Raw genomic sequence first — 26,562 nt, forward strand, 5'->3', positions numbered from 1 at the left:
ATATTAGCACTTGTAATTGGAATGGAAGCTTGGCATGGTGGTGCCTGCCTGCAATCCCAATACTTGGGAGGCTGAGACTGGAGGGTTGCAGGTTTGAGGCCACCCTCAGCAACTTAGTGAGAAACTGTTTCAAAACAAACAAACAAAGAAACAAACAAACAAATAACAAGGGCTGGGGGTATAGCTTGGAGGGAAAATGCCTCTGGGGTTCAATCCCCAGTAGCACGCGCGCGCGCGCGCACACACACACACACACACACACGAATAGAATAACAGAATGTGTTATTCTAATGAATATCAAGTGACTCTTTAATATTCAGTGAATAGCAACCTATGGAAGTAGTAAAGCTTGTGAATTCATTGTTGTTCAATAATCCTGACATTGTGGAATGATACAGATGTTTTGGGTCTATGTTAATGGCATAGCTCATCCATGACACTAGACTTTTGTGGAGAAGGTTTGGATAGGGACAGATAATTGAGAAATTCTATTCCCCTGGGAAATTCACAAGGCACTTTACCCATTTGCAAAGCTCCTTCGCAACTTGAGCAATAAACAACCAGATAAGGACTGGCCAGTGCTGTGCTCTGATATTGCCTGTCTGGGGGCCATTGCCTGCTTTGCCCACTCTGGACACCAGAAGCCAAACCACAATTAACAGTTGAGTCTACTTAACCTGACTATACAAGACCCTCGAGCCCTGCCAATTTGACGCATACAAATGTTTCATTTATATTTAATGGGAAAGAAAAAAGACTCAGCTATCTGAGAGAGTTGAAAATTACCAGAATAACTCATACAAACTGGGCATGGTAGCACACATCTGCAACGGAGTGAGATGTTTGAAAATAAAAAGGTAAAAAGAGCTGGGAGTGTAGCCTGGAAGTAGAATCCCTCTGGATTCAATCTGTAGTACAAAAAAAAAAAAAAAAAAGAAAAAAAAAGAAAAGAAAAGAAAGAAAGAAAATAAAAAGAAAAGTAAACAACAACAAAACAAACCAAAAACCTAACAAAATAAGCCCAAAATAAAACAACTCACACAATCTAACAGTCAATTAAACAATGACGATAAATTCTATGTAACCACTCTGTTTAATATAGTAGCCATTAGCACACGTTCCCATTAAAACATTTTATTTATTTATTATTTTGTGGTACTGGAAATTGGACCCAGGAGTATTCTACCTTTGAGCTACACCCTCAGCCCTAATTTATTTTCATTTTGAAGCAGGGTCTTGTGAGGTTGGTGAGAGTCTCGCACTTGCTGAGGCTGTCCTTGAACCTGCGATCCTCCTGTTTCAGCCTCCCAGGTATCGGGATTATAGGTGTGCACCACCAGACCTAGCTCTATTTAAACACTTTAATTAAAATTAAAAAATTGAAAACCTAATTCCTTAGTTTTGCTAGTCACATTTTTTTATTTTTTTGATCATATTGAAAATGGCATACCTATTTAGGGTGTCCCCCAACTTTCCCTTCCCCCTCCCAACAATGAGTGTCCAGGTTGACCATGCTACATTCATACTTTTATACACATTCGAATATAGGTCCTCCATTAATCAACCTCAGCCTTCTTCCTCTCCTACCCTTCCATTTCAGCTTTGCTGAGGTTTCCCCTCCATTATCTGGAGCCCCTCTGGTATTCCCAATACTCCCTGGTTTGGGCATGTGCTAGCCACATCTTAAGTGCTCAAGAGACACATGTAGCTAGTGCTTCTGTATTAGCGCAGGTACAGGACATTTTTTTTTTTTTAATATCACGAGAAGTACCTCTGTTCTGGAGTGTCATTCTGGAATTAAATTCAACCTCTTCAGAATATGGAATTGGGCCAGGCGTGGTGGCGCACACTTATAATACTAGAACTTGGGAGGCTCAGACAGGAGGATTGCGGGTTTGCGGCCAGCCTCAGATACTTAGTGAGGCCCCCTGTACCTTAATGAGACTTTGCTTCAAAATAAAGAATAAAAATAGGGCTGGGGGATGTAGCTCAGAGTTAGAATGCTCCTGGGTTCCATCCGCAGTAACCCCTGCCCCCCAAAAAAGAATATGGAACTGGAGGAATGCTTATCTGGGTGTGATTGACGTCAACACTGATGTCCTCTGTCTCCGTCTTTAATCCTGCTGCTTTCCCCTCTGTGCCATGCCGTAGCCCTCGTGATTTGGCTTGGCATGGGCACCTCTTGGCATCTTTGCTCATCTGCCAGGACACTGACGAAAAGTAGGGCGGGAGGAACTATCTTTCCATCTACAACTGCTTGAAGTTTGCACTTTAAGTACAGAGTCTTCAGGACTAGCTTTATACCAATGGGCTTAGACAGTGAGTATTTAAAAAACTTCCTTTTTGGGGGGAGAGAGGGACACTTGGCTGGGTTATCCCCAGAGCACGAGGCCCCGCACTTAACACAGGTTTGAGTCATTGAAGTTCCAGACAGACAGTCAAGGGCCCGCTTGTCCTCCGTGTTAGACTCACTTGGGCTTTTGCAGTCACCAGCTGGTGCAGGGGGCTCAGAGCACCTGCCTCTGTTCGCCCCAGGCAGCTTCTGCTGATGTCCAGAGATGGAGAGGAGCGAGGAGGAGAGGGAGGGTGGTTGGGGTCAGGGCCAGGGCCGGGTGGGGCACTAGGAGGCGGGTGCAGAGGGTCTAGCCTGTCTCTGATTGGCTCCAGCGCCTTTTTGTCATGTGTCACACCTGGCATTGCAGCTGTGTGGCCCCCATGGACAGATGTGGGGCCAGCTGGGGTCTGGAGAGCATGTGAGATCATTCTCACAAGGGCTCCAACATCTTCGGCTGTGCTGTCCCATTATGCAGAGGCCCTCCACGCCAGCACGGCCTCCCACAGCCCGTGCCAGGCTGCCGTCCAGCAAGGACACTCTGCTCCCTGTCTGGGCTCAGCCACCCCAGGATGGGATGCTGTTTGACTCAGATGTCTTCTTTCTGCTCAAGACCAAACACAACTATACATGTGTGTGTGTGTGTGTGTAGCTGAGGGTTGATTCCAGGGTATTCTATATCTGAGCTACACCCTCAGCCCTATTTTATTTAAATTTTGTGTGTGTGTGTGTGTGTGTGTGTGTGTGTGTGTGTGTGGTCCTGGGGGTGGAACCCAGGGGCTTTTCTACCTCTGGGCTATACTCCCAGACCTTTTTTTTTCTTCTTTTTGCGGGTCTAGGGAACCCAAGAGGCATCCAACCTCCGAGCTACACCCCCTGCCCAATTTTTTATTCTTTATTTTGAGACAGGGTCTCACTGAGTTGCGGACAACTTCACTAAGTAGCTGAGGCTGTCCAGCAACTGCGATCCTCCTGTCTCAGCCTCCCAAATACTGAGATTACAAGCGTGCGCCACCACGCCCCACTCCAGACCTAGTTTTATACTTTATTTGGAAATAGGGTCTCACTAAGTTGCTGAGAGCTTCACTAAGTAGCTGAGGCTCACTTCAAACCTGTGCGATCCTCCTGTCTCAGCCTCCCAAGTGCTGGGATTACAAGCGTGCGCCACCACGCCCGGCTTTAAATTATTTTTGAAACAGGGTCTCACAAAGTTCCTGAGGCTGGCTTCGAACTTGTGATCCTCTTATTTCAGTCTGCCGAGTACTGGGGTTACAGGCATGTGCCACCAAGCCTGGCTATACCGCTACTTCTGAGGCTACTCCAGCACCTTCTCCTCTCTACATGCATGCAGTACGTGTGTGTGTGTGTGTGTGTGTGTGTGTGTGTGTGTATGTATGTATGTGTGTGTGTGTGTGTGTGTGTGTGTGTGTGTGTGTGATGGGGGCTTTGGGGACTGAATTAATTCGAAGGGAAAGGAAAAAGAGCACTAGAAAGAAGAGGGATGGTTTTAAATATTGAGTAACATTACTTATACAAATATTGGCAGTAATCATTCCACGTCACTTTTCTCTGGTACATAACATGTCAAATTGCCTCTCATTTCAGGAACTTTATTTCTGCACTTTTTTTGTTGTTATTGTTCCATTGTTTTGCTTTTCTTCTTCCGCTTTTGATCTTCACTGTCAGACTTCTCTATGTATCAATATTTAAAATATTTTAAAGCCCAGGGTGGTAGGACATGCCTGTAATCCCAGTACTTGGGAGGCTGAGACAGGAGGATTGCAGGTTCGAAGCCAGCCTCAGCTACTTAGTGAGGCTCTCAGCAACTTAGTGAGACCCTGTTTCCAAATAAAATAGAAAATAGGTCTGGGGGTGTAGCCCGGAGGTAGAATGCTCCTGGCTTCTATCTCCAGTACCAAACACACAAAAACAACAACAAAAATAAAACCTGTATTTTCAGGGCTGGGAATTTAGGCTAGTGGTAGAGGGCTTACCTAACATACACTATGCCCCAGATTCAATGTCCAGTACCAAAAAATAAAATAAACTATATTTCCATTTTGTTTTATATATTTGTTTTGCTTCTCTTGTTTAACCTTTTCTTTTCAGCACTGTGGATTGAACTCATGGGTGTTCTGCCATTAAGAACATCCACTGCCCTTTAAAAATTTATTATTAATTATTATTATTATTATTATTATTATTATTATTATTATTGTATAATTATTTTGGTACTGGGGATTTACCTCCAGGCTACACCCCAGCCCTATTTTGTTTTATTTTTTATTTGAAATGGTCTCACTAAGTTGCAGAGAGCCGAGAGCCCTGAAAAATTGTAGAAGCTGGCTATTATTTATTTCTCAAGATCTAGGGATTGGACCCAGGGCTCAGAAGTGCTCTATTACTGAACCACACCCACAGCCCTTTTTAGTTTTTAGTTAGACACAGGTCTCACTCAGTCATCCAGGCTGTCCTTCCAGGCCTTCTGCCTTGGGCTCGCAGGTAGCTGTGATCACAGCTGTATGCCACCATGTCCGACGAACTTTCTTAAATAAGTTGATTCTACATAGAAAAGTACGTTTTTGTGAATAATGACAACTTGGTTTTTTTCATTGTCAATTGGAATTCTATTTTTATTTCTGCACAACGCTTAACAGAAGCAGCGATCACAAGCTTTCTTGTCTTGTTCCTGACTTGGAAGGGGAAACCTCTAACATTTATTATCAAGTATGAGAAAGAATTTAAAAGGTCACCAGAATAAGGTCACAAGATTCCTTAGCCTGGGGAGACAGGAGGCCCGAGACCACAGTCATCTAGATCATATTGACCCAGCGCAGAAGGTTTCTGCAGACTCCGCAATACCATGAAAATAAATACCCCCAGCAAAAGCCTTTTCTTGCTTATCACAGTGCTTACCTGGAACGTGTAGCAGAGGTGGCCGGTGACCGATGTCCTGTGCTCTTGTCAACCAGTGCAATCATAACAGCAGTTTGCTGCAACCCCCTTCTTGTTCTTTTTAGTCCGTAAGGGAACCCAGAGCCCCTTGGATGCCATTTCCGAAGCACTTATTCTGGACAATGAAAATCCAGGTGCACACCCTCATTCTGGCTTGAGTAGATGTTTTCATACTTGGGGTGCCTCCCCTGCCCTTTGAGTGGACAGCGTCAGCGCCTCTTAAGGGGCCCTGAAGTGACTCCTCACTCAGAAATTGAGCCCACTGTGCTCTCTGTCCACTGAGGCTAGTAAAAAGCCCAGGGCGTTTCCTCTCGGGGTCCCAAGTTTCCTCGATCTTTGGTGGAGATTGGGCTTCATTCGAGATTTTTTTCTGACTCTTCTCCACGAGAGTTAGAAATAGAGTTTGGTAGCTGGAGTTCAATTCTCAGTGCCACATAAAATAAGGATGTCCCACGATGCTCAGGGTCACTAGTGAATTCCTCAGGGACTTTTGGGTTAAGTGGGACTCATTACAGGCTTCCATATTTTATTTTTATTTTTATTTTTATTTTTATTTTTTGCGGGTCTGGGAATGGAACCCGGGGGCATACTACCTCTGAGCTACACCCCCTGCCCTATTTTTTATTCTTTATTTTGAAACCGGGTCTCACTGAGTTGCAGAGGGCCTCACTAAGTAGCTGAGGCTGTCCGCGAACCGCGATCCTCCGGGTCTCAGCCTCCCGGATGCTGGGATGACAAGCGTGCGCCACCACGCCTGTCTCAGGCTTCCATATTAACGTTACATTTTCCTTCTTCTCCCTTCTGTTTCTTTTCTATGTATTTATTTCTTCTATCCTTTATCAATTTGTGCTGCCATAAACATGAGTATGCATGTATCCTAAAGTGTACTGACTTTAATTCTTCTGGACAAATACCAATGGATGGTATATCTGGATCATCTGGTGCTCCTATTTTTGGTTTTTTGAGGAACCTCCACACTGATTTCCATAATGGCAAAATGTTCTAATTTGCATTCCCACCAAGAGTGTATAAGAGTTTTGGTAAAGAAAGTAAGAGGAGAAAGAAGAATTTTTATGTGTTTGTTTAAGAGAAAATCATGTGTGGTCAAAATAATAAGAAAAAAGTATAGGACAAACCTAGAGGTTTAAGTAAGTCATAGAGGGTCAGAATGAGTTAAAAGATTTGTGGAAGATGACCCTTATGCAAGTACAGTTTTATGTGTGACCGAGTCAGCTAAGAGGAAAAGGAATTATATTAGACATATATGAGATTTCTGCCTGCATAAATGTTATTAATACATATTCCAAAAAAAGCCCATGAGATTTCTAGAAATTTTATAGGTCTCGGTGTATGTTAAATTTCAGTTACAATTCTATGTGTGTGTGTGTGTGTGTGTGTGTGTGTGTGTGTGTTTGGTACTGGAAATTGAACCCAAGGGCATTCTACCTCTGAGCTACACCTCCAGCTCTATTTTATTTTTTATTTTGAAACAGGATTGCCGGGTTGCTGAGAGGCTCACTACTTACTGAGGCTGTCTTTGAACCTGAGATTCCCCCATCTCAGCCTCCCAAGTACTGGAATTACTGGTGTGTGCTACCATACCCGGCTTATCAGTTAAATGTCTAAGAGTAAAATTATTGTATTTTACAGAAATAACCAGATTTTTTTTGTCAATTGTGAATAGTTCTCAAATCCTTTATGATGACTATTTAAAGTCTTGTCCACAGTTAAATTACTTTACTCTGATTCTTTTCCGGAAGCTTTTTGCAAAGCAACTATAATCCTAAAGTGTCGTACCTTCAAGAAGGTTCTTAGAAAGGATGGGGCTTGTAATTCCCGCGCTTGGGAGGCAGAGACAGGAGGATCGCGCAGGTTCGAAGCCAGCTGTGCTGGTTTAAGAGACCCTGTTTCCAAATAAAAAATATAAAATAGGTCTGGGAGTGTAACCCGGAGGTAGAAGGGTTTCCAGGAACCCTAGTACCACAAAAAAAAAAAAAAAAAAAAAAAAAAGGATGGGAATTACTATGAAATATTTCTGATAAGTTTGAGGTCATAGTACTGATTGGGCCCTAAGGATTTTCAGACTCTGATGAAGAAACTGATTGGTTTATAAAACCACTAACCATAATCATGCAGGTTGAGAATTAATTAACATAAGACTGAATGAACTGATTTAAAGAGAGTGAAAGTGGGCGTGGTGATGCAAGCTTGTAATCCTAGGGCTTGGGAGGCTGAGACTAGAGGATTGCAATTTCAAGGACAGCCTTAGCAATTAAGTGAGGCTCTCAGCAACCTAGTGAGACTTTGTTTCCAAATAAAAAATAAAATTGGGCTGGGGGTGTAGCTCAGAGGTAGAATGCCTCTGGGATCAATTCCCAGTACCATATACACGTAAAAAGAGACTGAGAATCCAGACATGGTGGTACAGGCCTATAATTCCAGTACTTAGGAGACTGAGACAGGAGGATCGAAGATTCAAGGCCAGTCTCAGCAATTTGGTGAGCCCCTCAGCAACTTAGTGAGACCCTGCTTCAGGAAGGAAGGAAGGAAGGAAGGAAGGAAGGAAGGAAGGAAGGAAGGAAGGAAGGAGTGAGGAATGTAGTAGCTTAGAGGTAAAATGCCCCTTGATTCAGTTTCAAGTACAAAATAAAATTGTTTGATTTGCTGGACATGGTGGTACACATCTGTAATTCCAGTATTTGGGAGGCTGAGACAGGAGGATCACAGGTCCAAGGTCAGGCTCAGCAACTTTGTGAGACACTCAACAACCTAGCTAGATTGTTTCAAAATAAAATATAAAAATAAAAAGGAGCTGGGCGTGGTGGCGCACGCTTGTAATCCCAGCATTCGGGAGGCTGAGACCTGGAGGATCGCAGTTCGCGGACAGCCTCAACTACTTAGTGAGGCCCTCCGCAACTTGGTGAGACCCTGTTTCAAAATAAAGAATAAAAAAATAGGGCAGGGGATATAACTTGGAGATCAAATGCCCCTGGGTTCCATCCCCAGACCCGCAAAAGAAAAGGAAAAAAAAAAAAAAAGCCTCTGGGGTGCAGGAAATAAATCACTTGTCTTCTGTGTACTCTAACGTTTCAGAACTGTAGGAAGAACTGAAGTCATGGTGGCCCCAACAATTGGACACGACTCAGGAACTGGCCACATGTGTGCAGCCCAGGCTCCTCGCACTCACGAGACTCCAGGCTGTGATCTGTGCTCTGGTCCCAGCCTCGTAACTATGCTCTCTCCGTCCTACGTGGGGCATGACTACCTAGGAATGAGCCTCCTTGTCACACGGGACCATTAGTTCTTAGCCCTAGAGAACCATCAGTAGTTGATCATCAGTGTCTTCCAGAGAAAGATTTCGATCCAAAGGGGGGGAATGAAAAAGGATGGGCCGGGCGTGGTGGCGCACGCTTGTAATCCCCGCGCTTGGGAGGCAGAGACAGGAGGATGGCGCAGGTTCGAAGCCAGACGCGCGCGCTGGCTTAGGAGACCCTGTTTCCAAATAAAAATGTAAAAATAGGTCTGGGAGTGTAGCCCGGAGGTAGAAGGGCTTCCAGGAACCCCAGTACCACCAAAAAGAATAATAAGAAAAAAAAAAGAAAAAAAGGATTTAATATGCCATCAGAATGGGGTCACAGAATTCTCTAGCCTGGGGAGAACACGAAGCAGGAGGCTGCGTCACCTGGGCCATTTTGCCTTAGCGCAGCGGATTCCTGCAAAGGCCCCGGTGCCAGAAAGATGATAAATACCCCTAGCCAAAGGTTCTTCCTGACTATTGTCGCAGTTCTTACCTGGAACGTCTAGCAGAGGTGACCGGTGACCAATCAACATCCTGTGCTATTCCTGTCTGTCACTGTCACCGTGGTAGCAGCGGGGTTGCCGTAACCTCCTTCCTGTTCTTCTTCTTTTTAAAAATCTATTAAAACCCAGACCCCTCAGATGTTATTTCTGGAGCACTTATTCTGGGCAACTAGAATTCCTGTTTTCTACCTAGGTGGTCCCCTCATCTGGGCCTGAATCGAGTCTTTCTTCTCAAGCATGGGATGCCTGGGCTTGCGTGAAGCTGACCAGTCTGTTGCTCCGTGTTAGGCTTTCTATTGTAGGTTTGCATTGTTAGAATAGTTCTCTTCAATTCCTTTCCATGTTTAATCGTAATTAGTATTACATCCTAGCAAATATTTTTTCTTCAGGTGCTGGCATTTTTTTCTCTTCATTTGCTAATATGGTAAATAACTTACATTATTAGACTTTTTTGAAATTTAGACACAGTTTTATTGGCGAGAGAAAGCAGATTGATCATATTTTTGGTGTGTGTTCGTGGTACTAAGGATGGAACCCAAAGGCATTCTACCTCCGAGCTACACCCCCAGCTCTTTTTTTATTCTTTATTTTGAAAGAAGGTTTCATTAAGTTGCAGAGGGCCTTACTAAGTAGCTGAGACTGGTGGTGAACCTGCAGTGGTTATCCTTTTTTTTTTTTTTTTTTGGTGGTACTGGGGTTTCTGGAAACCCTTCTACCTCCAGGCTACACTCCCAGACCTATTTTTATACTTTTTTTTTTTTAATTTGGAAACAGGGTCTCTTAAACCAGCGCGGCTGGCTTAGAACCTGTGCGATCCTCCTGTCTCTGCCTCCCAAGTGCGGGGATTACAAGTGTGTGCCACCACACCCGGCATGGTTATACATTTTTTAAATATGCTGTTGGATTCAGATTTTAATATTATATTCAGAAATTATGTTTCTATGTTTATAAATGGGATTGTCTTTTAATTTTCTTTTCTTGTATTTGGAAAGGTTATGATAACCTCAGAAAATGATATTGATGATGTTTTCTCTGAGAATTTGCATAATAGTACAAATTATCTGTATTTTGAAATTTGACAAAACTTTCTTATAAAATTATTCGGACTTGTTTGTTTTTTTTCCCCTTGTTAAGCTTTTAACTTCTGATTTAACTTATTTAATGGTTTTAGTTGTACACAAGTCATTTATTTCTTTTTTATTTCAGGTTTGTTGAAAAAATATTTCAAAGTGTTCCCTAACTCTTTGTTTTGAATTAATTTTAGTTGTGCTCAATTATTCAAAAATCAAAATATGCTGAGTGTGGTGGCACATGCTTGTAATCCCAGTATTTGGGAGTCTGAGACAGGAGGATAGCAGGTTCATAGCTAGCCTCTGCAACTTAGTGAGACCCTGTTTCAAAATAAGGAATAAAAAATAGGGATAGGGGTGTAGATCGGTGGTAGAATTCCTTTGGGTTCAATTCCCGGTAACACACACACACACACACACACACACACACACACACACACACACACAACCACAATCAAAATATTTCAGATTTTTCTCAGTTTGACTCCTTCCATTCTTGTTCTTTATCCCTAACAGAATCACTTTGGACTCTCATAATTTCTACTTTCTTCTGTATTTGTACTTCTTCTTTCTATATAAAATGAGTCCATTTTTGAGCTGGGCATGGTTGCACATGCTTGTAATCCCAGCATTCGGGAGGCTGAGACGGGAGGATCACAGGTTCGAGTCCAGCCTCAGCTATTTAGTGAGGCTCTCCACAACCCAGTATGACCCTGTTTCATAATAAAGAATAAAATGGAGCGGGGCATGGTGGCACATGATTGTAATACCAGCATTTGGGAGGCTGAGATAGGAGGATTGCAGTTTGAGGACAGCTTCAGCTACTTAGTGAGGCCCTTTGAAACTCTGTGAGACCCTGTTTCAAAACAAAGAATAAAAAATAGGACTGGGGGTGTAGCTTGGAGGTAGAATGCCCCTGGGTTTCATCCTCAGTAACACACACACACACACACACACACACACACACACACACACGAAGAATCTATTTTTGTTTTTGAATTCTTTCATATATTTCTTCACATTCTTTCATAACTTTGTTTTCTCCATTATCTTCACAATCCATTTGGATTTTTGTTTTTCAGTGAGAACTAAATTCAGTTCTACCACTGAGCTACATTCAGCAGGGTTTTTGTTTTATATTTTATTTTTTGGTACTGGGGGTTGAAATCCACAGGGGCATTCTACTTTCAAGCTACACCCTCAGGCCCGTTTTATTTTTTTATTTTAAATTAACTGATTTATTTATTTATTGTGGAACTGGGAACTGAAATTAGAGACATTCTACCTTTAAGCTACACCCACAGCATGATTTATTTATTTATTCTTTGGAAACAGAGTCTTGCTAAGTTGATGAGAGTCTTACTACTTGCTGAGGCTGTCCTTGAACCTGCAACCCTCCTGTCTCAACCTCCCAGGTACTGGAATTGATGTAAGGGATAATCAGATCAGTATATCACTAAATCAGACTCTACAGTTTTTTTGTTTGTTTGTTTGTTTTTGGTGGTACTGGGGTTCCTGGAAGCCCTTCTACCTCTGGGCTACACTCCCAGACCTATTTTTACATTTTTATTTGGAAACAGGGTCTCCTAAGCCAGCGCGCGCGGCTGGCTTCGAACCTGCGCGATCCTCCTGTCTCTGCCTCCCAAGCGCGGGGATTACAAGCGTGCGCCTCCACGCCCCGCCAGACTCTACAGTTTAGTGATGTAAGACAGAGACGCGTCTAGATGGTGTAAGAAGAACAAGGAGGAATGATGGGGAAGCACCACCAGCCTCCTCTCGCTTCTCCCTGGGCCCAGGCACATCCTGGGCCCTCGCGTGGGCCAGGGGGTCATGGAGGCACAATCTGGGCTGTAGGAAGTTGCTTAGGGCCCCGGGTTATTGCCTGGATCCTGTCCCTGCTGTGGGCAGTGTCTGGCGCCTGAACAACTCTGCTGTGTGAGCCTCAGGCAGGGGCTGGGGCCAGGGGAGACGCCAGCTCTGTGGAGCAGCCGGTCAGTTCTGCAGTCAGTGCCCAGGCCAGGGGCTGGTGCTCCAGCTCTGGCCACCCCAGGGCTCCTGCTGGGGGTCTTCTGGAGCCCAACCGGGCAGCACAGGAGCGGGTGAGGGACACAGCGAGGAGCCAGGGCAGGAAACCGAGGCCCAGTGTGGCATTCGGGCCTGATTCTAAGGCAAGAGAGCTTGATCGTAGCTTTGGGGAGAAAAGTGGTGTTTTGGAAGAAGAATCTGGCTTTTAGTGCTGCAAGAAAAGGAAGGATGAGGGCAGCCACCAGGCTGAGCTGGGCAGGAACTGCAGGCCTGAGAGCCGCGTGCAGATCTGAGACACACAGAGGGGGCAGCCCAGCCTTCCTGGCTGTGGGTGAGGCGGCGGTGTCCGTGGACAGCCCGAGGGCGAGCCCTGTCACGCGTTGGTGCAGACTGCATTCCTGGAAAGAAGTCTCGAGACAAGATAACGGCATTCTGGAGGTTGGTGGCACTTCTCAGGTCCACACCGTGCAAGGGAAGGGACGGTGCTCAGCGGGGTCGGGCAGGAGGAGGTTGCGCTGCAGCTGCCAGCCTCCCAGGAGACCCTCGGCTGCCCCTTGGAGGGCTGTCAAACTGGGATTGTCTGCAGAGCTGTAGCCTCCACAATGGGCTGGCTTTGCGGTGCCCACAGTGACTGGCCATTGGGTACAGATCTCTCTGGACGGACAGAGACCATCTCGCATGAGGTGGCTGTAGCAGAAGAGATTGCTGAAGAAGATGGATAGCTGAGGGCCCTCTACCTTTCTCTCTCTCTCTCTCTCTCTCTCTCTCTCTCTCTCTCTCTCTCTTCTTTCTTTCTTTCTTTTTTTTGTGGTACTGAAACTAGAACCCAGGGGCCTTCTACCTCCAGGCTATACCCCAGACCTATTTTATTTTTTACTTGAAACAGGGTCTCACTAAGTGGCTGAGAGCCTCATTGATCGCTGATGCTGTCTTCAAACCTGTGTGATCCTCCTGTCTCAGCCTCCCAAGTACTAGTATTGCAAGCATGCACCACCATGTCCGGCCTTGCTAGGGGTTTCCTGCTGGCAATGTTTCTAGCCATTGAGGAGAATAAATCTCTCATTCCTGAGCAGGATCTTGATGGCCCACACAGTGTCCACCATATCAAGGAAAGGTGGTCAGGCTCATGAAGAGTAGGAATGCTGGCAGGAAGAGAGGGTTTGGGAGAGGGGATGAGGTCCACTGTGAACATGTCGAGTGTACGGTGTTTACGGGACACCCAGGCAGGGCATTCAGTGGGCGGCTGGATGTGAGGTTTGAAGCTTTGGAGGGAGGTTGAAAGGGCAGAGAAACAAAACTAGCAAAAACAAAACTAGCAAAAACATAAAGGTGCAGTGGACATCAGCTAAATCAATGGGAAAGCTGAAGTCAGAGGGAGAGGATACCTGTGCTGACCCCCAGGCAGCTGGTCCCCAGAGGGGCATCCAGATAAGATGCACAAAACCTGTGGGCTTGGGCAGGCATGGTGGCAAACACCTGTAATTCCAGTGCTTGGGAGGCTGAGAAGGGAGGATTGCAAGCGTGGTGGTATACACTTGTAATCTCAGCAATTGGGAGGTTGAGACAAAAGGATCGTGGTTTGTGGATAGCCTCAGCTACTTAAGTGAGATCCTTTGCAACTCAGTGAGACCCTGTTTCAAAATAAAGAATTAAAATAGGACTGAGGGCGTAGCTCGAAGGTAGAATGCCCCTGGGTTCCAGTCCCAGTACCGAAAAAAAGAAAAGAAAGAAAGGAAGGAAGGAAGGAAGGAAGGAAGGAAAGATGGATGAGGGCAGCCACCAGGCTGAGCTGGGCAGGAACTGCAGGCCTGGAAGAAAGAAAGAAAGAAAGAAAGAAAGAAAGAAAGAAAGAAAGAAAGAAAGAAAGAATCACAGGATCCATACAATTTAGCAAGATTTAATTCCTCGTAATCCTTACCCCACAAAACCCTGTGGGCTCAGGAATTCCTAGCCTGGTCAGAGGTTGATCAGGGTTGAGTGAGAGTTCTGGTCACACTCCACCTGAGAGAGATTTCAGGGGCTGATGTATGGCTTGGGTGGAAATATTAACTTCATGGTGAGAGACAGGATGGCCCCAGGAATGGGTATGCTCACAAGGGCATGCCTCCCTCCCCGCCCCTCTCCATCTCTTACGCTGGACCTCCCCCATCTCCTCTACCCCTTTGTCAAATGCTCCTTGTGTCTCCCTCTGAGCCCACTAGAGGGCAGCAGCTCTCAGTTCCGGCCTCAGCATCCACCCTCTGGGCCTGTGCCCTGCCCTCTAGTAGGAGAGCAGTGCCAATATGATTCTCAGGCTCCCAACACTCAGTCCTGCCCTTTAGGGCGCAGGAACCGCTGCTTCTTGGCTCTGGCTTGTGAAGCACAGACATCACGGCCAGCTGCTTCTGCCCGGACAGGTTGGAAGGCTGGGAGAGCTACTCAACGCCTTCGAATAGACCATCATTTTCCTGCTATCCCGCAGGGCTGAAGAGCCACAAGAAACTGGAAGAAATAGGGACAGGCCGGGCGTGGTGGTGCATGCTCGGAATCCCAGCATTTGGGAGGCTGAGACCGCAGAATCATGGCTCGCGGACAGCCTCAGCTACTTAGCGAGGCCCTGTTTCAAAAAGGGGGGAAAATAAAAAAGAAATAGGGACTGGGTCATTTGGGTCCCAGGGTGTTTTTGAAAGGATTATTTTGGACAGCACTATTGTCCAGGGTATCAAACGTGTTTGGTTGCTCTAAATTATCTTCTGCCTTTTATTTTCCTTTCAGTACTGGGGGATGGAACCCGGAGACATTCTACCTCTGAGCTATCCCCCTATCCTTATTTATTCTTTATTTTTGAAACAGGGTCTCACTAGGTTGCAAAGGGCCTAAGTAGCTGAGGCTGTCCGTGAAATGCGATCCTCCTGCCTTGGCCTCCCAAATACTGGGATTATAAGCGTGCACCACCACGTTTGTAATCCCTGCTCTCTTCTCCTTTCTGCTTTTTTAAAGTTGGTTTCATTGTGGTTATTCTCTCTATCCATAAATTTGCCCACACTAAAGAAATACTCCTACTCAGGCAGCTGGATAAAGTCATCTCCATCAAACTGCCATTTTCTTCTGAGAGCAGCACGATACGTGGATCCCTGGCCTGTAAAGTGCCTGCTTGTGGGAGACCGGGGTAAGACTGGGGACCATAAAGTGATGTCTTTGGGTCTTTGCTAACCCAACATTTTGGATGCCCTCCAACTCTCATTTCTAGAGCACAGACTGATGGTTCTCATCACAGAACTTCCATTACAGAAGGTAAGAGTTCCTCCAGTCCATAGCAGCCTACCAGGCTCGCTCTGCTAGGCAAGAAGAAGGTGTCATCTAAGAAGAGGTCCACCCAGACGGGAGGGGGCAGTTGGCCTCTGTGTCCAGTGGGTTAGAGGGAGGATACCATTGAAGGAAAAATCAGAGTTCAGGGACTTGTGTTTGGACTCTCTCCTCCTGCTAGACCTATGGTGGGGATATTATACAAATAACTAGACTAAGAAAAAATCTAAAAGAAGAGGAGGTTTGTACCTTGCTCCTGGTCTGGGACTTTGTGGGGAGACTGAGGTCAGTACTTGGAGTCCTTTGGGCTCCCATTCTGTCTCCCCCGGGATAGCTGATGTTAGGAGTGCAAGCTGTTATTTTAAAAGCTACTGGTGAGCAGGAGAGCAGGGGACGAGACCACAGAGAAAGTTAAAAAGGCCACAAAGCTCCCTGTTTTCATCAAGATTCAGCTGTTTTTCCAGCCCACACCTTCCCCTGGTTACTGCAAACTTTTGATTGGTTTTAAGAATTTTGAAAATATTGATTCCAACAGGTTTCTTTCTCATTGCTTTTAGAGAGGATTTGTTTTTTGCTTGTTTTTGTGTTTTTTTTATCATTTTTTTTTTTACTGATGTCACCATTGTAGCCAATCTTGCATAAAGGAGGTTCCCCAAGTTATTTAAACTTCAAGTACTGCTCCCAGGTGAGGTTGTAACAGAGGATTCAGTCAACTTTAGGTATTAAGAAAATATGACCTTATTATGTAGTTATACTTTGATATCTCTGGGAGCATAGAAAATGGAGATCTGGAGTGACAAAGTGTGCCAAAATTGGAGAAAGGGGACCTCCTTCAATTTTGCCCAGATCCTAGCCTCATATTTTGGACCTCTTTTTTAATTAATTAATTTTTTTGACTGGAGCTTGAACCCAGGGGCATTCTACTTCTAAGCTATACTTCTAGCCCTTTTTTTTTATTTTGAAACAGGGTCTTGCTAAGTTGCTGAGGACCTCACTAAGTTACTAAGATTGGCCTAGAACCCATGTCAGCCTCCCAAGTACTGGGATTACAAGTGTGAGCCACCACACCCAGCTGGACTTTTTTTTTTAAATATATGACACAAGTCATTAAAATAATATTTAGGAGCCAGGAGTGTAGATTAGTGGTAGAATTTATGCTTAGCATATGTGAGACCCTGGGTTCAGTCCCCAAAACAATGACAAAATTTTGATGATATCTTCATAATGTTCTTTAGGTCACAGATTCCTCTACATCTATAGAGTAAAGAATAACCTTGCCCAAAGAGAAGTCTGGACCTTGTTTTCAGTTTCTGGGAGATAATCTCTAAAGTCTTTGGAATGTCATTCTCCACAGATGTCATCATTTGCCTGGGGAGATTTGGGTCAGATCTTGGTCATGATGTAATTTTGGGTCATAAAGTATCAGCTAGACCTCTGGGAGGACTGGAAACTGAGCTCAGCTACATGAGCCGTCAACCATATCTAACAGTAAATGCCCAACCTCAATGAGGACTCTGGACACTAAGGCTCCCGTGAGCTTCTGTGCTTGGCAATATAGTGTACGTGTTTTCCACCTTTCAGTGCCGAGAGGATAATGCTGTCTTGTCGTCATGGGAGATGATGACTAGAGCCCTCCTGAAGTTGGCTTGGAGGACTTCCTTCCTTGGCTGCTTTTAATCTGTATCCTTTTGGTGAAATAGATAATAATGGTGTGTATGAAAGCTTCCAGTGGGTTCTGTAGGTCTTTCTAGCAAGTTATGGAGCATGAGGATGGTCCGGGTCCCCCCTAAACTTGCAACTGGTGCCAGAGGCGAGGATAGTCTTGTGCACTGTTCTCAAACTCTGCGACTGGCTAACCTGCATGACGTTCCCGGGCAATAGCTGTTGGAGCAGGAGAGGAGAGGGTTGAACTCAACAGTCTGGTTCCAGACTTAGCCATTTCCTTCTTTCTTCCCAGGGAGCCAGCTCTTCCCTGGATCTTTTGGTTCCTCTAACTTGGGTGGTCTAGTTTCTTTTTTTAGAGTAGGGTTCATGCAGTTTTTATTCCAAGACGTCTGCTTTGGAATCCTTGTTTCCTGATACATTGGCTGAGAAAACTGTGGTCAGGATGATTTAGGCTCTGGATGTGCAGCTGCTCAGCCCTTCTCCTTGGTCACAGAGCCCATTCCTCACATACTGCTGTGGAAGTGGCCACAGAGATTTCTTCTTTTCCTTTGTTGAGGCTGGAACCCAGAGTCTTGCCCATGTGGGACAAGCACTGTACCACTGAGCTACACCCCCAGCCAGCAACAGAGATTTCTGCTAAAATTTATCTTGCCTTAGCCTTTCCTGGACTGTGCCGGCCAGCAGCTCCTACACACCATCCTGCTGGGGACTGGGTAGACAGGTGTTGGCTGTATCAGCTCCTTCTCAACCACACCCAGGCTCTTTGACCACTGGCTCAGACTTCTTCTTTGTAATTATTAACTCCTTTAGAAAGCCCAAGACAGGCAGATACCAGAGCCTCTGCCTCTCACCAGCCAGAGGTAGTGTCTGGTAAGGTTCTAAGATGGAGAGACGTAAGGAAGGACTGGGCGATGACCAGGATGCAGGGCTAGAGCCCAGCACTGGAGCGCCGGGACTCGCGCTGAGGAGGGAGATCGGTCTGTGGAGCGCGGTGTCCCTGATTGCTGGCTGTATGATCGGCTCCGGCATCTTCATGTCGCCACAGGGGGTCTTGGTGTATGTGGGCAGCCCTGGGGCCAGCCTCGTGGTCTGGGCGGTCTGTGGCCTCTTGGCTATGCTAGGTGCCCTGTGCTATGCTGAACTAGGCGCCCTGGTTCCCGAATCTGGGGGAGAGTATGCCTACATCCTGCGAACCTTCGGCTCCTTACCAGCCTTCCTGGTCGTCTACACATTTGTGCTGGTGGGCAGGCCAGCCGCCATCGCTGCTATCTCTCTCAGCTTTGCTGAGTATGCACTGGCTCCCTTCTACCCTGGCTGCTCCTCCCTGCCCCAGGCCTTGATCAAGAGCGTGGCGACCTCCTGTGTTCTGCTGCTGATGCTAGTCAACGTAAGGAGCTCTCGGCTGGCCACCACGCTGATGAACGTGTGCACGGCCGCCAAACTGTTCTCCTTAGTGGTCGTCGTGGTGGGTGGGGCCGTGGTGCTGGGCCAGGGCCGTGGCCGCACGGAAGTATTTCTGTCTGCCTTCCAAGGCACAACACGGCAGGTGGGGCGCATTGGCATGGCTTTCTACCAGGGGCTGTGGTCCTTTGATGGCTGGTACACCATCAACTACGTGATAGAGGAACTCAAGAATCCAAAGGTGAGTGTCTGCTGCCACTCCGGGGCTGACATCTCTCAACACCAGCAGCTTCAGCTGTCGTATCTCCAATGATCCAAATTTGGGGTGATTGAGTTCTCAAGTAATCCACCTGGAAAGATGGGATCCCTTCCCGCGCTCATGAGACTTGAATGCTAGCCACTATCTGCCTTGATTAGTTCACGTGATTATTATAAATAACGACCTCTTAGATAAGCAGAGAACTTTATAGTATCACCCACATAGTCTCACTTTCCTGTCCTGGGAGGTAGGCATTATCACCCCATTTTTCACATAGGAAAACTGAGATTTAAAGGGGGTCTTTTTTTTCTTTCTAAATCCCAGCTTGAAGATTGAGATTTAGAAAGGGGAACTGTTTTGAATTTAAACTTCTAGGAAGAGGCCATGCTTGATGACTCTGCTGCATTATTTTTCCCCCCAGAACATTATAATATATATTCACACTTAGAATATCTATTAGATGTTCATAGATATTCATAAATATTCACAGATACTCACAGATGTTCTAAGAGATACTCACAGGTAGAAGCTTGGAAGCTACTACCCAGCACAGCATCCTCTGGGACAAAGAAACGAGCCCGTTCTGCCCGCCCGCTTCACCTGTGTTCCTGGGGGTGACTATTTACTGCTTTGGTTGGGGACAGGTCTGCAGGGCAGTTTGGGACTCGATATTTACCTAGGATGTTATTTATTTTTGTTATTGTTGTTGTTTTCTTTTTACCTTGCAGGAGTTTTAAATTCTCACAAGCTGCAAACTCCTAGTCTTTCCTTCTGTGTCCACTGTGATGGCTTAGGGGCCATTACAAGCTTTTAGAATTTTGGCAAATGGTGTTTTAGAGGGAAGTTTGGGAGAAGTTGGGAGAAGAGCTCAGGAACTGAAGTCTAAGATGAGAGAGATGGGGAGAGAATCAAGAGGCCTGACACCTACTTTTTTTTTTTAAATTTTTTTTTTTTTGGTGGTACTGGGGATGGAACCCAGAGGCTTTCTACCTCCGGGCTATACTCCCAGACCTTTTTTTAAATATTTTATTTGGAAACAGGGTCTCACTAAGTTGCTGAGAGCCTCACTGAGTAGCTGAGGCTGGCTTCGAACCCGTGCGATCCTCCTGTCTCAGCCTCCCAAGCGCGGGGATTACAAGCATGCGCCACCACGCCCGGCATGACACCTACTTTTATTTTTGCATGAAATTCCTGTGTTTCAGTTCGTGTGTGTGTGTGTGTGTGTGTGTGTGTGTGTGTGTATGTGTGTGTGATGTTATACTGGGGATGGAACCCACAGGCATGCTATCTCTGAGCTACACCTCCAGCCTTATTTATTTATTTATTTATACATTTATTTATTTTACAGGTCTGGGGATGGAACCCAGGGGTATTTGACTTCCAAGCTACATCTCCTGCCCTGTTTTTTTTTTTTTTTTCCTTTATTTTGAAACAGAGTCTCACTAAGTTGTGGAGGGCCTCACTAAGTAGCTGAGGCTGTCCGCGAACCGTGATCCTCTGGTCTCAGCCTCCCAAATGCTGGGATTACAAGTGTGCCCCACCACGTCTGGCTCTACTTCAGTTTTTTGCCTATAAAATGAGGTCATTTTTGCTGATCCATCCCCTCCGGGGCTCCAGGATCAATTGTAATAATGACTCAAGGGAGATGGCCGGGGCTCTCATTATTGTGAGTAACTATACAGTTATTGCTCTCAGGTACTGGTTAACGTGTTCTCGAGTTGGCTCTAGGGTAGACAGGTGGCTACAGAGCAGAGGTGTTGACTTCATGTCACAGCATTAAAACCCTCTCTCTCTGAATCCAGGTCCCAGGCTCAGAGCTGGACCAGGGAAAGAGTAGGGGGCCTTATGGGGCTGGGACATGCATGCTGGAAGCTGACCTTGTTCTGTGCTTCCCACACTGAGGGCTGCGAGAGGGAGAGCCCTGGAGCACCTTTGCTACCAGATTCCGGCCGTAGAGTGATGAGGAATTCGCTAGTGCACCCATGCTATGGCTGGGGAAATTTCCTTTGTGCTCTGATCCCCGGATTTCAGAACCTGAAGAGACCCGAGGGCTCCTTGTCTGAGAGTCCATGGTCTCTGAGGTCTGATGCAGCTCTGCAGAAGTGACTTGAATATGAATCTGCAAGCCAGAGAGGGCAGGGCACATTTGTGTCCCGAGGAAACATGGAGTAGGGGTGGCAAGGAGAGCATCCTGGGGCGGGCACAGAGATCTGAAATGGATCCTGAGGTGGCTGGTCTACTCTCAACTCCCTCATGCCCTCCCTCCCACCCTCATCTCCAAGGCTTTCTGGGCAGATCTCAGCCCTGGCCCAAAGGTCTGGAAATAATAATAATAATAATAATAATAATAATAATAATAATTATTATTATTATTATTGCCAAAGAGGAGAAGATTTGCTAAGCAGAGGCAGATGCTTAAATGAGGAGGGGGTCCTATCCAGTGCAGAGCAGACTATTGAGAGCTTTACCTTTCCATCTCTTCTCTGCTTGGCTATCATGGTTGCTCTTGCTAAGAACCTCTGTCCTTCCCAACCACCTGAATCTCTTCCACTCCTGCTGGAGAGCCCAGATAGAGGTCTCCATCTAGGGATGGCTCCAATCACTGCCCCCTCTCTCCGCCTCTCTGGGCCTCCATGGCTCTAACTCTGGCTGGTGCCCTTCAAGGCCTCCCAGTTCATCTGTCTAAATATGTGGCCATGTCACGGGGATTGTGGAGAAGGCTCACATGACCATCATCCCCCATTCCCTGTGGCCAGGGTGAGCCCAGCACTATTCTAGTGAGCTTGTTCTGGGTCCCTAGAAAGGCCTCACTGGTAACACATGCCCTGCTCTCCCTGACCCGCAGAAGGACCTGGTGTGGGCCGTGATGATCGCCATCCCCCTGGTCACCAGCCTGTACATCCTCGTCAACATCAGTTACCTGCTGGTGCTGTCGCCCAGTGAGATCCTCTCCTCAGATGCTATGGCTGTGAACTGGGGGTGAGTGAGTGACCTGGCGTGTCTCCTGGATGCCCAGCAGACTTCCCGCGATGGGGAGGATGGCGCCCTGCATGTATTTGAACTTGCCTTTGGATGCCTCACTGCCGCATTCCTGAGCGAGGCCGTGTGGCCATCTTGCAGGTGGCTGCCCACGCTCCTTCCCTTGGTCCCTGTGTCGTTCTAGGTACCAGGTCCTGGGGTCCTGGGCCTGGATGGTGCCCTTGGCTGTTGTTCTTTCGACGTTTGGTTCTCTTAACGGGTCCTTCTTTGGTGGCAGCCGTGTGTGCTACGCAGCTGCAAGAGAGGGTCACATGGTGAGAGATGTGTTTGTGTGTTTGGGGCTGGGCTAGGCGGCGGGGGTTGCACGAGGGGTGCCGGAGGGCCTGTTCACTGTCTTCTGCTCAAAGCTTAGCATTTAGGCTAAATGAGGACTTTCCCAATGAGACTCGGTCCTCTTTTCTTCTGAGAGGAGGACTCTAGAATTCTATACCTCTCAACTTTAGCTCCAGTCTCTTTACCTCTCGGTTGTGGGGCAATCAAGTAGTGGAGCACATCGGATTGATGGTGTGGATTATAAGGATGTTTGTGCTTAATTAAGATGCAGAGGCTGCCAGGAGGAGGTCCAAGGGGCATCTAATGGTCTCCTTCTGTTAGCTTTTACTGTAAGACTTCTGTTGAGTAGCATACAACCCTGATCTCATTGGCATGCAGCAACATTTAATTGTTCCTCACTGGGTCAGCCATGCCCCTGTTTGTCCGGTCTTCTCATCCTGGACCAAGTCTCTTCCTATCTCAGGGAACAGACTCAAAGCAAAACAAGCCTTTGGGGCATGTTTCTACCTAGGGCAGGAATCAGGGGTTCATGTGACCGAGACCAAACCCGGTATGGTGGCATATATCTGTAATCCCAGTACTTAAGAGGCTGAGATGGGAGGATTGCAGGCTCCAGGCTAGCCCCAGCAACTTAGCCAGACCCTCAACAACTTAGTAAAGTTCTGTTTCAAAAGTAAAAATAAAAGCTGGGCATGGTGGCTTAGGTTTGTAATCCTAGTCCTTGGGAGGCTGAGATAGGAGGATCTCAGGTTTGCCGGCAGCCTCATCAACTTTGTGAGACTCTGTTTCAAAGAAATAAAATAAAACAGGGCTGGGAGTGTAGCTCAGAGGTAAAATGTCCCTAGGCTCAATCCCCATTAACACACACACACACACACAAAGTAAAAAGTAAAAATAAATAAAAATTAAAAGGGCCGAGTGTAGTTCATAGATAGAATGCCCCTAGTTTCAATCTCTAGTATAAAAAATAATAATAAAAAGGAAAGAAAGAAAGAAAGATAAAAGTAGCTAGGCTTGTTAGCACATGCTTGTAATCCCAGTATTTAGGAGGCTGAGATAGGTGGATTGCAGGTTCCAGGACAGTCATCAAGTAATGAGTAACTAATCTCACCAATCTAGTAAAATCCCTTTTCCAAAGAAAAATAAAATAGGGCTGAGGGTGTAACTCAGAGGTAGAATGTCCCTCAGTTCAATCCCCCAGTACCATAAAAAAAGAAAAGAGAGGGACCAAGCCAAACCATGCAAGCATGCTTAGTGTTTCTGCTTGTCTCTCCTGCTTTCCTTTCATTGGCCAAAACAAGTGGTATGGGCCGCTCTGCATCAGTGATGGGGAACTACATTCCTCCCACAGAGATAGAGAGAAGACTGAATATTTGATGGACAATAGTCCAATCTACCACAGTAGCCCAGTAATCCTCTCCATGGTCCTTCCATCGCTGCCCCATATTCTGCTCCCTGAGACTGGTCACCCCAGGCGAACCAAACAGACCTATGTCTGGAAGCTGTGATGACTAGTGACAGTTGGGCACACTGGTATCCAGAGAATGTTTGGCAGGGGAAGAGATGCCCCCGCTGTGACTCCCCTGGGGCCTTTCTGACACCTGACTCTGCTTCCCAGCCCCGCTTTCTGTCCATGGTTCACGTGCAGCACCTTACACCAGCTCCAGCCCTGATGTTCACCACCATGGTGGCTTTGGTTCTGGTCATCCTAGGAAACTTCAGCACCATCGTGAACTTAATGAGGCAAGTGAGACTGTTCTCCCAAGTTGCGTATCTCTAAACCCTATATGTGTATGCTCACATACGCTCACTTATTAAACACCCGTGTGCTTTTCTGGAGCTCCCGTCTGCACACACTCACACACATATGCACGGAAATAATCAAGTGCATGTATACCTCTTGAGCTCTGTATGTACACACTCACATATGCACACATATATAAAAAGTGCACGTACACTTCTGGAAGCCCGAGCGCAGGGCTCCCGCATAGGCACACACATTTCAGCTATTATTTCCCAGACATGTTTCCAAAATTAACTATAGCATTCTGTTCTCTTGCTTTATTCCCCAAAGTTCAATAAATCAGATGCTTCACCAAGTGACAGACAAAGGTTGTGCGCTGTCTCTGTCATGGCTTCTTACTCTATTCCTAAGACGATATCAAGGGATATCCAGGCATTCTTAACACTGCTTGTGTAGCCCTTGGATAGGGTGTGAGTTTTCTTTTTTCCCTTTGTCGTCTGGGTCTGTGTTCTGGACTTTGACCAACATAATCTCTGTTGAACTCGGGGCAGACCTGCACTGACTTGTCCTGGCACAATTCGTGATCACATTAAAGTGGGGAGATGACTTCCTTTTGCTACTTTCCTTAGGACAGAAATCACAGGCTGTTATGATAATCACTTGTAATTTCATGAGCTCATTTAAAGTGAGGTCAGGACTCTTAACCCAGCAGTCAAGTGTAATGTCTGGGCGCAGAGGGAGTTCTCAGCAATTTTTTAGGCATTACATGTTCTCTTCCTTTGTTGTCTACTTAATCTGGAACAGGACATACAGTGCTCAACGTGACTTTCTTGATAATAATAATAAAACGACACTTTTTTGTTTCTTTTATCTTTTTTTCCACGAAAAAAGAATAAAACCATACAGTGAGAATAAAATCAAAAACATAGTGAGGTTTTTGGGTTTTTTTTTTTTTTAATGCCTGAGGTGTTTGCAGAGAGTCTCCCTGCATCTCCAGCTGCTCCTGGAAGTTGCTCCAACCACTGAAAATCACTGACTGGGGGACTAGACAGGTCACAGGGGGTCTCCAAGTGGAAACGGAAGAAAGTGACGTGAGTGCCGTGGTGAAGAGTAAGAATCCTAGGATGATCCATCTCAAGAAGGACCCAGCATTTCCCAGTCTTGGCTTCCTCTAGAGGTGGCTTGTTTCAGACCCTGTCTCCAAGCTTCGATGGCATCCTTACTGGACTCATGTCAGTCACTCAACTGCAGACATGGGGGGAGGGGGAAGAGGCAAGGGCTTGTTGGGGTGCTCAGCCGCCCACACATCATGCCACCAACCCTAAGGGGGAAAGGAAGGTGTGTGTGTGTGTGGGGGGGCTCTGCTACAAGTGTGATGGGCTCTGCAGAGAACACAGGCTTCCATGAGATTCCCACCGGGCTCTCCTTGTTAGGAAACACAGATATTCCTCCCTCTCTTTGAACATTTCCTTCTGGTCCAGCAGGGTCCTGTCAGAGAAGGCCTGATCTAGACTTTTCTTTGCAGCTTCCTGTCCTGGATCACCAATGGGATCACCATTAGCTGTCTCCTCTACTTGCGAATAAAGAAGAAGGATCTTCCTAGAACTTACAAGGTAGTCATTGGGATAGACACTGGGCTTTTTCTTCCTAGAACTTACAAGGTAATAATTGGAGTAGACATTGGGCTTTTTCAACCCTGGGCTCCTACAGGAGGCAGGTCTTTGGGCCACTGTTTCTTTTTTAAGGCCCAGAAGAAGAATGTAAGGGTTTGCCACTATCATTATATTTGGTATATATATTTGGTAGAGAATTTATATTTGGTAGAGAATTTATATATTTCCTGGGAGGGTGAGGGACAACTGGATCGCAAGTGTTAACGCTGCTTGCTGGGGACTGATCTCTCCACTGGGGGATCCTGAGGAAAGAACAGTGGAAGACCATTGCAGAGGATGCATAGAGAGGCACATGTTGTGCTCTAAGCCTCTGCTCCCTAAAGAGCCCCCTGTGGTCTAGCAGGTAGTTATTTTGGCTCCAGTGACTGGAGGAGAGGGGGCAGTGGCCGGTGGGAGCCACAGGAAGTCAGGTAGGAGGAACAGAGCCAGGGACCACGCACCATCTCCCAGCTCTCTGTTCCCACTGCAGGTCCCCACCTTGATCCCTGTCATTATGCTCCTGGCCTCTTTCTTCCTGGTATTGGCACCCATCATCGACAACCCCCAGATGGAGTTCCTATACGTCTTCCTGTTCCTGCTCAGTGGCTTCCTGGTATATTTCCTGTTTGTCTACTTCCGGTGCCAGCCCACGTGTTTGCAGATGGCCACCCTGCATCTCCAGCTGCTCCTGGAAGTGGCTCCATCCACTAAAAATCATTGACTGAGGGAACGGACAGGTCATGTGCTGCCCTCTTTGCTGCAGACCCCTTAATTCCCATCCAAGCGGCCCTGCGTGGTCCTCTGTTGGTTGACTATGCATAAGTCCAAGAAGTGCTATGAGACAGGTGTTGAATTTTGGGTTATTCACCAGGACAATGTCCCTCTTCCTTCAGATCTTCACTTTTAAGAGTCACATAGGTGATCAGTCATTCAACTTCTACATGTAAGCTTGGTGGGCACCCTGGAATAAGTTCCCTCCTTTGGCTTTTTGGAATGGGAAGTCTATAGTCCTATTTGCTTGATGGTTGCTTGAGCAGAAGGATTGTAAATCTTGGATCTCT

The 26,562-nt window shown here is 46.4% G+C and overlaps 1 protein-coding gene across 1 annotated transcript; it reads left to right on the plus strand.

The window, feature by feature from the left end:
• Positions 1-18,016: 18,016 nt before the first annotated feature.
• LOC308273918 (b(0,+)-type amino acid transporter 1-like) lies at positions 18,017-26,222 on the plus strand (the record flags this gene model as incomplete). Its single annotated transcript, XM_080711326.1, has 6 exons — positions 18,017-18,775; positions 21,639-21,772; positions 21,957-22,086; positions 23,724-23,834; positions 25,361-25,462; positions 25,992-26,222. 6 exons carry the CDS (start codon positions 18,017-18,019, stop codon positions 26,220-26,222), a joined length of 1,467 nt encoding a protein of 488 aa, XP_080567452.1.
• Between the last annotated feature and the right edge of the window lie 340 nt (positions 26,223-26,562).

The sequence above is a fragment of the Muscardinus avellanarius genome (assembly GCF_963383645.1).
Source record: "Muscardinus avellanarius genome assembly, chromosome: 15".
NCBI lineage: Eukaryota > Metazoa > Chordata > Mammalia > Rodentia > Gliridae > Muscardinus > Muscardinus avellanarius.